Source organism: Lates calcarifer, linkage group LG23 (genome assembly GCF_001640805.2).
Source record: "Lates calcarifer isolate ASB-BC8 linkage group LG23, TLL_Latcal_v3, whole genome shotgun sequence".
Classification (NCBI taxonomy): Eukaryota; Metazoa; Chordata; class Actinopteri; family Centropomidae; genus Lates; species Lates calcarifer.
In genome coordinates, this window is record NC_066855.1 from 3,547,232 (window position 1) to 3,557,950 (window position 10,719).

At 42.4% G+C, this 10,719-nt stretch overlaps 1 protein-coding gene across 6 annotated transcripts; it reads left to right on the forward strand.

Annotated features, from left to right (window-relative positions):
* The first annotated feature begins 1,242 nt into the window (after window positions 1-1,242).
* csnk1e (casein kinase 1, epsilon) lies at window positions 1,243-10,224 on the forward strand. 6 transcript variants are annotated; one of them, XM_018685475.2, is made up of 11 exons: window positions 1,244-1,557; window positions 2,943-3,040; window positions 3,146-3,256; window positions 3,839-3,987; window positions 5,006-5,234; window positions 5,322-5,492; window positions 6,113-6,261; window positions 6,349-6,547; window positions 6,641-6,786; window positions 8,030-8,084; window positions 8,756-10,224. In XM_018685475.2, the coding sequence occupies exons 2-10, from the start codon at window positions 2,965-2,967 to the stop codon at window positions 8,060-8,062; spliced, it is 1,263 nt and encodes a 420-aa protein (XP_018540991.1). In that variant the 5' UTR covers window positions 1,244-1,557; window positions 2,943-2,964; the 3' UTR covers window positions 8,063-8,084; window positions 8,756-10,224. The 6 variants fall into 6 exon arrangements, with proteins under 6 accessions (XP_018540984.1, XP_018540986.1, XP_018540991.1 ...); XM_018685472.2 differs by having other exon boundaries at window positions 1,245-1,557; window positions 8,030-8,095; window positions 8,753-10,224; XM_018685473.2 differs by having other exon boundaries at window positions 1,245-1,557; window positions 8,030-8,095.
* Window positions 10,225-10,719: the final 495 nt, after the last annotated feature.

Below are 10,719 nucleotides of genomic sequence, written 5' to 3' on the forward strand. Positions count from 1 at the left end.
AAAGTAGCTTTTTGGAAAGGAGAGCGGCTTTTAGGTGTGTGGGGATGGAAACATGTTGAAAGATACGATGAAAATGCTTTTTCCCTATGAATATTTTCATGACAAATTAAGCTAGCTGTTCTGTTTTATTTCTGGCCTAGCAGGTGAGGGTGTCGTTTCTTTGCCTTCTCACGTCGCAGTCAACATGTAAGGTAAGCTAACAGCAGTTTTGCCAAAAATAAATATGTATTGCTGATAAAATATTAGTGTGTTTTTTGTTTCTTATCAATTACTTCTTAGTCCAACCGATGTTGAATTAATTAGCCGTTAGCCTTCTTTTGTTAGGCTAACGGCTAATTTCATTTGAGCTTATTTACGCTCCATTATTGGCATTAAAAGTGTAATAAAGTCACTATCACATATTTTGTCATGTTTATTCCCTATTCAGTGATATTAAATGATACTCATGGCGGTGTTACTGCTTCATTATGTTTTTTTTAACCGTTAATTTTGCGCCTTGCAAAGATTAAAAAAAAACTTTATTGGTAGTTTTTGTCAGGGCATTCAAAAAACTTTATTAATCGAATGCAGTTTTATTTCTTCAGAGCCGAATTACAACAGAAGATATCTTAAGGCTCTTACCATATAGAGCAGATCTAACCGTATCCTTTATATAATAATATTTACAAAGAGAGACAGTGTGTGTGATAACGTGTAAAAATACGTGGAAGAGACTTTTATTCCCCATTCAGTTATATTAAATGATACTCTTGGCTGTGATACTGCTTAATTATATTTTACTCAACCATTTATTTAGAGTCTTATATATATATGAAGAAAGTCAAGTATAAAGTAACTGTGTATTTTGTAACTATGTATTTTGTCATGAACACCAGAGGGGGCAGGTTACACAAGTCAGTCCATGAGTATTTTGCATCCTGAATATGGGCAGGTAGTAAAACACACACAAGACACTGACCTGTCCATACAATAATTATCTTTTTTGTCTTTTTTTTTTTTTTATCATTTCAGACTTAATTTGACAGTAGTGTATTGATGTGAACGCATGCAGCAGCTTTAAGTGAGCGGTTTGGTTCCTGCTGGTAACTGATCGGTGCGCTTCATTCATGCCTGCACAAACCAGCAGCAGCAGCAGCAGCGGCGGCTTTAAGACAATCCGGGCATCTCTGCAAGTCTGTGCATGACATCATTGATATTGTCAATGGTGTAAGCTGAGAGAGGGCTGGGTGGGGGTGTGTGAGGGGGGAGAGAGAGAGGAGAGCAGCCAGAGAAGAGAGAGAGAGAGAAGGATCTCAGTGTCTCGTTTCGGCGTTTTTCCTCCGAAAAAAATCGTGACAGTGACAATCTTCCAGAGTCGCAGGGAATCGGGTCCGCTTGGATTGATTGTATTTTTTTTTAGATATACGGTGGGAAGAGGACTCTTTTTTTTCTCCGGGAGTGGGAGCTCAGGTCACGGATCTCCGAGGTTATGAGCCGTCCGAAGCCGCGTCGGTGCGTCGCTGTCCAGGGTCCTGAGTGAGACAGAGCCGGGGCGACCACGGAGCCTGACACAACCCGGTGAGGAGGAGGAGGAGGTGGGATGGGAGGTTGGGAAGGGGGGGTATATGTTGGCTAGTCAAGGTGTCTGGAGGTTTGTGTGTGTGTGTGTGTGTGTGCTGGTGTGTGTTTGGGTTAGATAAATAGAGTCCAAATAGGGTCGTGTTGGGCGGGAGGGGTGTAGCGCTTGCTCAGAGGTCCTATAGGGAGGGTGCGGTTATGGGAATTATTACCACATTTGATGGTCAGTGAGGGATGAACGGTGTGGGTTTTTTTGCATTCAGCACCTTCCCCCTTTCCTCTCTTGTGGTATCTGGGGCAACTGCATGAAGTATTCTCTCTGAAAATATCACGCCTTGCCTGTTTTTGCAGTCCTTTGCAGCAAAAAATAGTGGGTCTCAGTTCTGTAATACTGACTGTAGCAGCTTTGGAGGCTGAGAGAGGAAAAAGAGCTGGAGAAACCTGAGGTAAAGGGTTTGGTAATGTGCAGCAGTGGCTTGCTCTGCTCTTATTTTCCCTGCACTGTGTATGTGCACGGGGTGTATGTAGGTCTACAATGCAGCCAAAAAAAATGAACTTAGTCAGCGTTTAGTGCAATGTCAGACTGGCTAGTAAAGTGTAACCTCTGTCAAAAGAGCCATGAGTGATTTCCCAGTTTTAAGTCTGTATTTCATGGCTGTTCAGACAGACTGGGGGGGCTCTGGGGTGAGGAAAACATGACTCATTGGAATTTTGTCAGGGGACGCCAGTCAGAAATTAGGAGTTCATGCAAATCGCTTGTGTACAGGACCACACTCCTTTGAAGTGCTTTGGGAAGAGTGTGTGAGATGCTGATCCAGCTCCCCCCCCAACCCCCCCAGCTCTGAATAAATCATGTTACACAACTCCATGCTCTGTTCTTCTTTGCTCCCACCTTTTCCCCATGCACTTTATAAACACTTCAGTGGCCTACATTGTTGTCCTCTGAGATCCCAGAATTTATTATCATGCCCTCTGAAGGTGTAATGACTCTAACTCAACAAAACATGGCTGGTAGGAGCAGGGGCTGCTGCAATGAGGTCTTGCATACTGTGAAATGTTTTGCTTCCACTATGGGGTTTAGTCACTTTCTGGCTGGGAAATGAGCAGCATTTTCCTTCCCAGTGATTCAACTCAGGCGGCGCTACGTCACTGTGTTGGCTCTGTAATTTTTGTACTTTTCATTCTTTCTCATCTCTCCGGGTCGATTTTTCCCAAGCTTCCCGTTTCGTTTTCTTTCATGAAACAGCAGCCTCCAGGGCTCATAGCTTTTGAGTCTGAAAGTCTGCAGCTTTGCACCACGGTGTCCTTTTACTCTATTGATCAGCAGTGATTGATGACAGCTTTGTGTGTGTTTGTATCTGTGTGTGTGTGTTTACCCCTTTCAGTGAGCTGAAAAGCTCAAGAGCCATGGAGTTGAGGGTGGGGAACAAGTATCGCCTTGGGAGGAAGATAGGGAGTGGATCCTTTGGTGATATTTACCTCGGTGAGATTTAATTTTTTCATACCTCTTTTATACTATATCTCATGCTTAAATTTCAGAGGCTGCTGATATGTGGTAAATCTGCATTTCCGCTGTTTCTCCCATCAGGCTCTAACATCGCTACAGGAGAAGAAGTAGCCATCAAACTGGAATGTGTGAAGACCAAGCATCCACAGCTCCACATCGAGAGCAAGTTCTACAAGATGATGCAGGGCGGAGGTGAGAAGTTTTTCAGGGGTTTTAGAAGTTTTACAAGGAGGCACTGAGAGGCAGGGAAGAGTTTCAGGGGTATTTAGGAGCGCTGATGGGTAGATACAACTGTTGAGGGGTACCTTGAAAGGCATTTCAGGACATTAAGGGCATATGAGGGTCATTCAGGGTCATACAGGACACTGAGAGACATTTTTGGCTGGAATTAAAGAGCATTTAAGTCAGTTTAGGGTTTTGTTGAGAGATATTAAAGGTCATTCTGTCCAGTAGCCATGATATGTACTATAGATGTACTGTAAGTATGAATAATAAATAATATATCAAAGTGTGTAGTGTTACATATATGTGCAGTGTTACAGTACTCTACTATGAAATATTTATATGGTAGAAATGGAAAGTAATGAATAAACAGTTAGCTTAAACTATTAGATAAACAGTTGAAACAGCATAAAATAACATAATGTTCAGATGAAGCAGTAAAAACAAAAATCTTTAATTCTAATCTGTTTGTAATAAATGTCTCCACCCTGTGTTCTGACGCACTGTTCTGTTTCCTAACTCTCTGATTCCCCCTCCTCTCCCTCCCAACAGTGGGAATCCCGTCCATTAAGTGGTGCGGAGCAGAAGGCGACTACAACGTTATGGTAATGGAGCTGCTGGGCCCCAGTCTGGAGGACCTGTTCAACTTCTGCTCCCGCAAGTTCAGCCTGAAAACAGTCCTGCTGCTGGCCGACCAGATGGTGAGACAGACCGACTGACTGCAGTCCACAGTATAAAACATAATAGATCATCAGGGTTTTTTTTTTCCTGAGATCCTGAGCCAATGATCACCACACAGTTCCTCAGTCCTCAATTACCTGAGGAGCACAGGGTTAGATTATGCAATTTCAAACATATTTAAAAGGGTCACATCTGTCCATCCTTTCACCTTTGTTGAAGTCAACCTCAGGCTGTGAAGTTATACATATTTCAATGAAAGTGTGTCTCTATTTTTAGACTGCGACTAAATGGATCATTTGAAATCGGAGAATAATTCTCGTCTAAACCTCTCAAACTTGTTTCCTGGCTCGAGACAAAGCTTATCCCCTCACTATCTCCAACCATTCAGCTCCTCTGTAAAAAGTCAGTTCCAATCTAGGACACGGAGGCTCCGTAAAACGGCCTAATCCTCGTCGCATAGGTCAGCCCGTGGTGTCTTTTATGAGCCGCTTTAATCCGTCATATGTCATTCTTTAGTCTACAGCTGGCACATTTGTTCTTTTCGTCCCATTTTCTCTTGGCCACTTTGACCTCTTTTCCTAATCTCTCCTCTACTCTCCTGAAGGGGGCAATAACTAAGATTTTAACTGTCCCATAACATAAAATGACCCCTATATATCTGCAGACAGGTGACCCGACTATTATTTCACCAGGGCAAAGAGAGTCGTGCCCTTTGAGACTCCCTCTCAGTTTTAGATGAAGCTCTCTATAACTGCTGAATATAAAGAATCCCACTGTGGCAACTCTTCCAGTCAGCACCAGTAAAGATAATTGATTATTTGAAAAGGAGTAACTGTTTGTTGGATGTTAAGGCCAAAGTCCTCACCAAGCTGGAAACCTGAAGAAACACAGATTCTGTTTATTATATTATTATATCTATCTATTTATTTCACATGACCGTGACTCTGACCATGACTCTGATTTTCTGTTTTTAGGGTACAACGTGCAAGAACACCGATACCCTCCTTTAATCCCAACTCCCTGTCTCACTCCCTGCAGATCAGTAGGATTGAATACATCCACTCCAAGAACTTCATCCACAGAGACGTAAAGCCCGATAACTTTCTGATGGGGCTCGGCAAGAAGGGCAACCTAGTCTACATCATCGACTTTGGCCTGGCCAAGAAGTATCGAGATGCCCGAACGCACCAGCACATCCCCTACCGTGAGAATAAGAACCTCACTGGCACCGCTCGCTACGCCTCCATCAACACCCATCTGGGCATCGGTAAAACAGCTTCTGCCTCTTTTCTTTCATCTCCTTATCTCCCTTTTCTCCTTCTCCCCTCACAAACCTTTTCTCTCTCCTCCACAGAGCAGTCGAGGCGAGACGACCTGGAGTCTCTGGGCTACGTTCTCATGTACTTCAACCTGGGCTCTCTGCCCTGGCAGGGGCTCAAGGCCGCCACCAAGAGGCAGAAGTATGAACGCATCAGCGAGAAAAAAATGTCCACCCCGATTGAGGTGCTCTGCAAGGGATACCCCTGTGAGTAAAGATGTGACTTTGACAAACAGGATGTGATAGGAACAATACAAAAGCCAATTTACGGCGAGACACTACAGGTGAATAGTGTAAAAAATTGAACAGATGTCACCATGAAGTTTCACGATTTGATTATTTACATTAAGACAATCATTATTATTTTTTAAAATTTTGTTTAGATATACAAAAATGAGGCGTTATCTAATTAAATATGTGCTCATTTGTATTAACTTAATAGTCACTGGCTATGTAGCATTCCTAACTATTTACTAACATAATTTGTAATCAAATTCTTCTTGTGAGTAACAATTGGTTTTAGCTGAACTTCCTGGTGAAGGTCCCGGTGGCCCAGGAAGTGTCAGGGCACGTCACCTGACGTGTCTGAACGAATCACATTGTCAGACACCAGCCAATGGGATTTTGTATTTAGAAAAAATAAACACCTAATTGTGTATTTTGGAGGTTTTCTTTACACTAGTCTGAAAGAAAACATGTTATACACGTTCTATGGTTTTGTCTCTCCGGCTTTTGCAATATTTGTGTCACATTTTTTCTCAAAAGGCTCAACAACTCATCTGTCTTTGCTTGAAATCCACATCTCTCTCCCTTCTATCTCTCCCTAGCTGAGTTCTCCACTTACCTGAACTTGTGTCGCTCCCTGCGATTCGATGACAAGCCAGACTACTCTTATCTGAGACAGCTCTTCAGGAACCTTTTCCACAGGCAGGGCTTCTCCTACGACTACGTCTTTGACTGGAACATGCTGAAGTTTGTGAGTGTCTTGCTTTTGCAAACTAATTCCAGCCTTTGACTCTGTTTCTGTCCTTTCACTTACCTGTACTGTCTGTCTGTGTTTCAGGGGGCCAGCAGGACAGCAGAGGATGGAGAGAGGGAGAGGAGGGAGGGAAAAGAGGGGGAGGAGCGAGCAGGAGGGGGCCAAAGAGGAGCTGGAGGTCGAGCTTTGCCGCCCGGTCCGAACCCGTCAGCAGCCAACAGAGTCAGGAACGAGGCAGATGCTGCTCCCTCCAATCCGGCCACGCGTGGTGTCCAGCAGTCAGGTCAGTGCGTTGCTTTGTTTTGGATGTAGCTGTGAGATACAACAGCCACAGCATTAAATCTGTTATTTTAAGCATGTGTCTTTGTGTGTGCAGGTAACCGATCTCCTCAGGCGGGGAGAGCAGAGCGAGCCGAGCGTGAGAGGAAAGTGGCCATGAGGCTTCATCGCGGGGCCCCCGCCAACGTCTCCTCCTCTGACCTCACTGCTCGCCTCGACCAATCACGCATCACTGCATCACAGGTAGGAAGACTGTGACTTGACAGGCTCTTTAAGACTTTGCTGTAGAGGGAGTTGGCACAAATTTTATGCGCGTCAGTTGCTTTACATTAGAGTGTTTCAATTAAGAAATGCATTCAGATCAAACCGTGGCACCGAAACACACCCTCATAAAACACTGTGTGAGCAAACACTCCTCATCATCACCGGTTAAATCCTTTAGACTTAATGCTGCATGTGTCTAACATTCAGAGAGACTGATCACATCTTACTGCTGACTGGAATATCTCAGTAACTGTCAGATGGATTGCCATGAAGTCTTGTTGTCACATTTGTGCTTTTGTTTTGCTTTTTCAAAATTTCTCAACAAATGTCAGAAGGATAGCCATAAGGTTTCCTTTGCGTACCAGGATAGACTGTAACAACTTTGGTGATCTTCTGACTTTTCATCTAGCAGCACCATCAAGTCAAAATTGATTTGACCAGTACTTTGGTTAGCATGGTGATGTTAGCATTTATCTCAGAGCGGTACCTCCCAGAGCTGCTAGCATAGCTGTAAGTAGCAGAGATTGTTCTTTTTTTCTTACGTAGCAATAATTGCTTTTTTGTTGACTAAAATGGATCAGAGGGATTTTCATTACCTTGGACTGCTGACACTGTTTCGTAACACAAATTCGTAATTCATGGTGCCAAATTGGAAATACTGGAGCTGTGAAAATATTCAAACATAATCTACTCATAATTACCATCAGGATATTGATGTGAGGAGTTTTTGTTACAGTGCAGTTTAAGTCTGATACGATATGAACACAGAGTAGACTAATCTACCGAGGCAGGATCCTTGTGTCCCACAGCCTCTTTGTAAATTGTAATTGGACTCTCTCCAGTGCTTCTTCATTTATTAGGGATCATGTCTACATCCTGCAGCAGTGACAGCAGCTGCTCTAAAAGTCCAGACTGACTGTGGCGTAACTTCACTTCTATTCAGCAGACTGCACCAGTGATTTTTTTTCTTTAATCAATTTGTGTGCTTCTGTTTCTTTGTGGGTCTGTCATCTGTTCTTTTTTTGTATGCTAGCAGCAACCTCTGCAAGAGGAAAACCTCTGTGAAACTGCTAACCAGTCTCATCCTGACCAAATAGCACAAAAGAACTAAAGTCAGGTCATAAATCAAGAACTGAGAAAGGTGTTTAAATATAGTGTCTTCAGGTTTCTGTCTTCTCCCTTTGTTCTGCTTCAAGCGTCTCATCTTTCCCCCCACACTCAGGTCAGTGTGCCATTTGAACATCTGGCAAAGTGAGTTCATCCTGGCTGGCCTACAGGTCAGTGGCAGGTACGGACATGCATGACACACACACAGCCTTGTGCACCTATCTTTGTGGGGACCCATCATTGACATAAAGCATTCCCTTACCTTAACTATCACAACTGAATACCATAACCCTAAAACCAAGTGCTAACCATCAAACAACCGTTCAAACCTGTGGGATGCAGCATTTTGGTCCCCACAATGCTGATGGACCCCACAGTGGTCTCCAGTGTTTGGACCCCATGACTGTCTTAAACACACACACACACACACACACACACACACACACACACACAAACACAGCATGTTTTCCACCAAAAGTTCCAAGAACTTTAATTCCCCAAGAACTAATGTCCAGGAACTTTCCCAGGGGTACATGTTCGCATTGTGAACTGTGTTTCCACAGCAGGGCTGTTCCTGTTTCTGCAGTGGAAACACACCTACTGTAATTTATTTGGAGCTGATCACACATAGACCATCCTGCTCCCTTTTTCAAAAATGAAAGTTTGTATTCATGAACCATTTTTCACTCAAAAACACTGACTTCTTCACTGGGAACAAATTGCAAGTCAGAGAAGTCAGACTGACGTGTTTTTAGTTTTGGTCATTTCATGAGATTTGTCCTTGAATTTAATCCAAAAACTGACATTTCTCTTGTTTGTTTTGTCTCTTGCGGTTCAGCAGCTGCAGGGTATCAAATACCCCTTACTTTTCAAATGGGTGAATGAAAACATGAATGAGTGGAGGAGGAGAAGAGGAGCAGGAGGAGGCGTTGCAGGCCCTCAGAAGGGGGACGAGGGTGTCCGTGTGTCTGTCAGTGCTGTGTGAGCATGCTCAGTGTCAAAAAGAAAACGCTGAGATGATGGAAAACCAGTGGGGGGACTAACAAGACTCTTGGCTGGAACTGGTTGGTACTGCTTTTTTGGGGGTGCGGCCGGGAAGGAAGGAGGAAGTGGGTGAAACAACACACAGGTCCCGCCCCTTCTTCACTCATATTCACCTGCCCATCGACTCAGAGGCTCAACTTGCAAAAAAAAAGAAGAAAAAAAAGAAAGAAACATCAAAGTGCACAAAAAGGACTAAATTTAAATTATTCTGTGGTTTACACCTGTGTTTAAAAAAAACAAAAAAAAAAACAACTATCAACCTGCTAATGTTTGAGAGCTACATCCGCTGCTTATGGTGTTCTTGATTATAAATGAATATGTAAACAACTATGGAGACGAACACAAAACAAAAGTGTATTTAAGGCCTATTATAGATGAGACAGGAAGATGCTTAAAATGGACCAAGGATGCGAAGGAGGGAAGGATGTGGGGGCGACTGAGAGAGTGAATTTGCGGATGAGCAAGGCTGCTTCTTGTCAGTAAATGTCAGTGTCTGTCTGTGTGTTATTGTCTTAAGTATTTGTTTTGCCTCCAGCTTTGCTTTAGGGAGTCTTGAGGAAAAGAGGGAGGGACAAGAGGAGGAGGGAAAAGCGGCTGTTGACGAATTTATCCACAAATTATACATAACAGAAGATCTGTCCCTGATGTGATGACCTTTCAATTAAAAGCTTGTCTTAACCGAGGTGAGGTTGGCGAGGAGTAAAACGCTCACTGAGTGTGAAAAGAGAAGGATAAGACGGCTTTGAGTTGAGGACAGGATGAAGGGAGCTCCACGAGGATTGTACGATATGATTAAGCCTTAGTCCAGCTTGTAACTCTAGGAATGAGAAGACTTGAGAAAGTTTTAAGATCTTGGTGGTGAACAAGTCTGGTGTTACATTAGTATTTTTGTTCTTTATGTTCATGCTTTTTTTTGTTTTATAATACATGTAAAATGTGTAGATACCTTTTGCCAGAATGTGACAGATTGTTTAAAGATGTGGCTGGAGAGAAGAGTACTGTTGACCTCCTGAAAGCCCTGGGAGAGCAAATAATCAACCTATAACCTTGAGAGTCTGCCACAAGTGTGTGTTTTGGTTTCCACTGTGGCAGGCAATGACAGAAAGGTTCTTGCTGAGTGTTTGGACCCAGAGCTGTCAGGATGGACAGACGTCACCAGAGGGGACGAAGCTGACTGATGTCCTGTACATTTCTTTACCATGCTTCAACTTTATTACTATGATATTTGTGTATATTTTCTGAATCAATAAAAATATACACAACTTATACTGACTTCTCATAGTGTGTTTTATTTGATGGATATTAATATTCTTAATGTCAATATTTATTCATATGTTATCTTTTAACCCCTTAAACTTTTATTTTAAGCAAGTGATAAATGTTAAATTCATCCCTTTCATATAGATACAGTTGATTTTCTTTCATTTTTTTCTTTTCTTTTGAGAGTTGGACAATAATTCTTGATACTGGAGGCATTAGTTTGACCAAAAACAAAACAAAACAAAATCTTAGTAAGATGTTTTACTTTTAACTCCACTCCATTTATCTGACAATATGGTTATTTGTTACTCTGCAGATTAAAATTGAACAAAGAAAACACATTTTAAACACAATACACTTAACAGAATATCATGCATTGTTGCAGATTTAACTATAAACAGTGTATTAAATATTTTTGGTCCTTATATGTTAATATATTTAATAATTTTATAAAATAATACACAATGATAACTCTGACAGGGCCCATTCTGATGCATAATG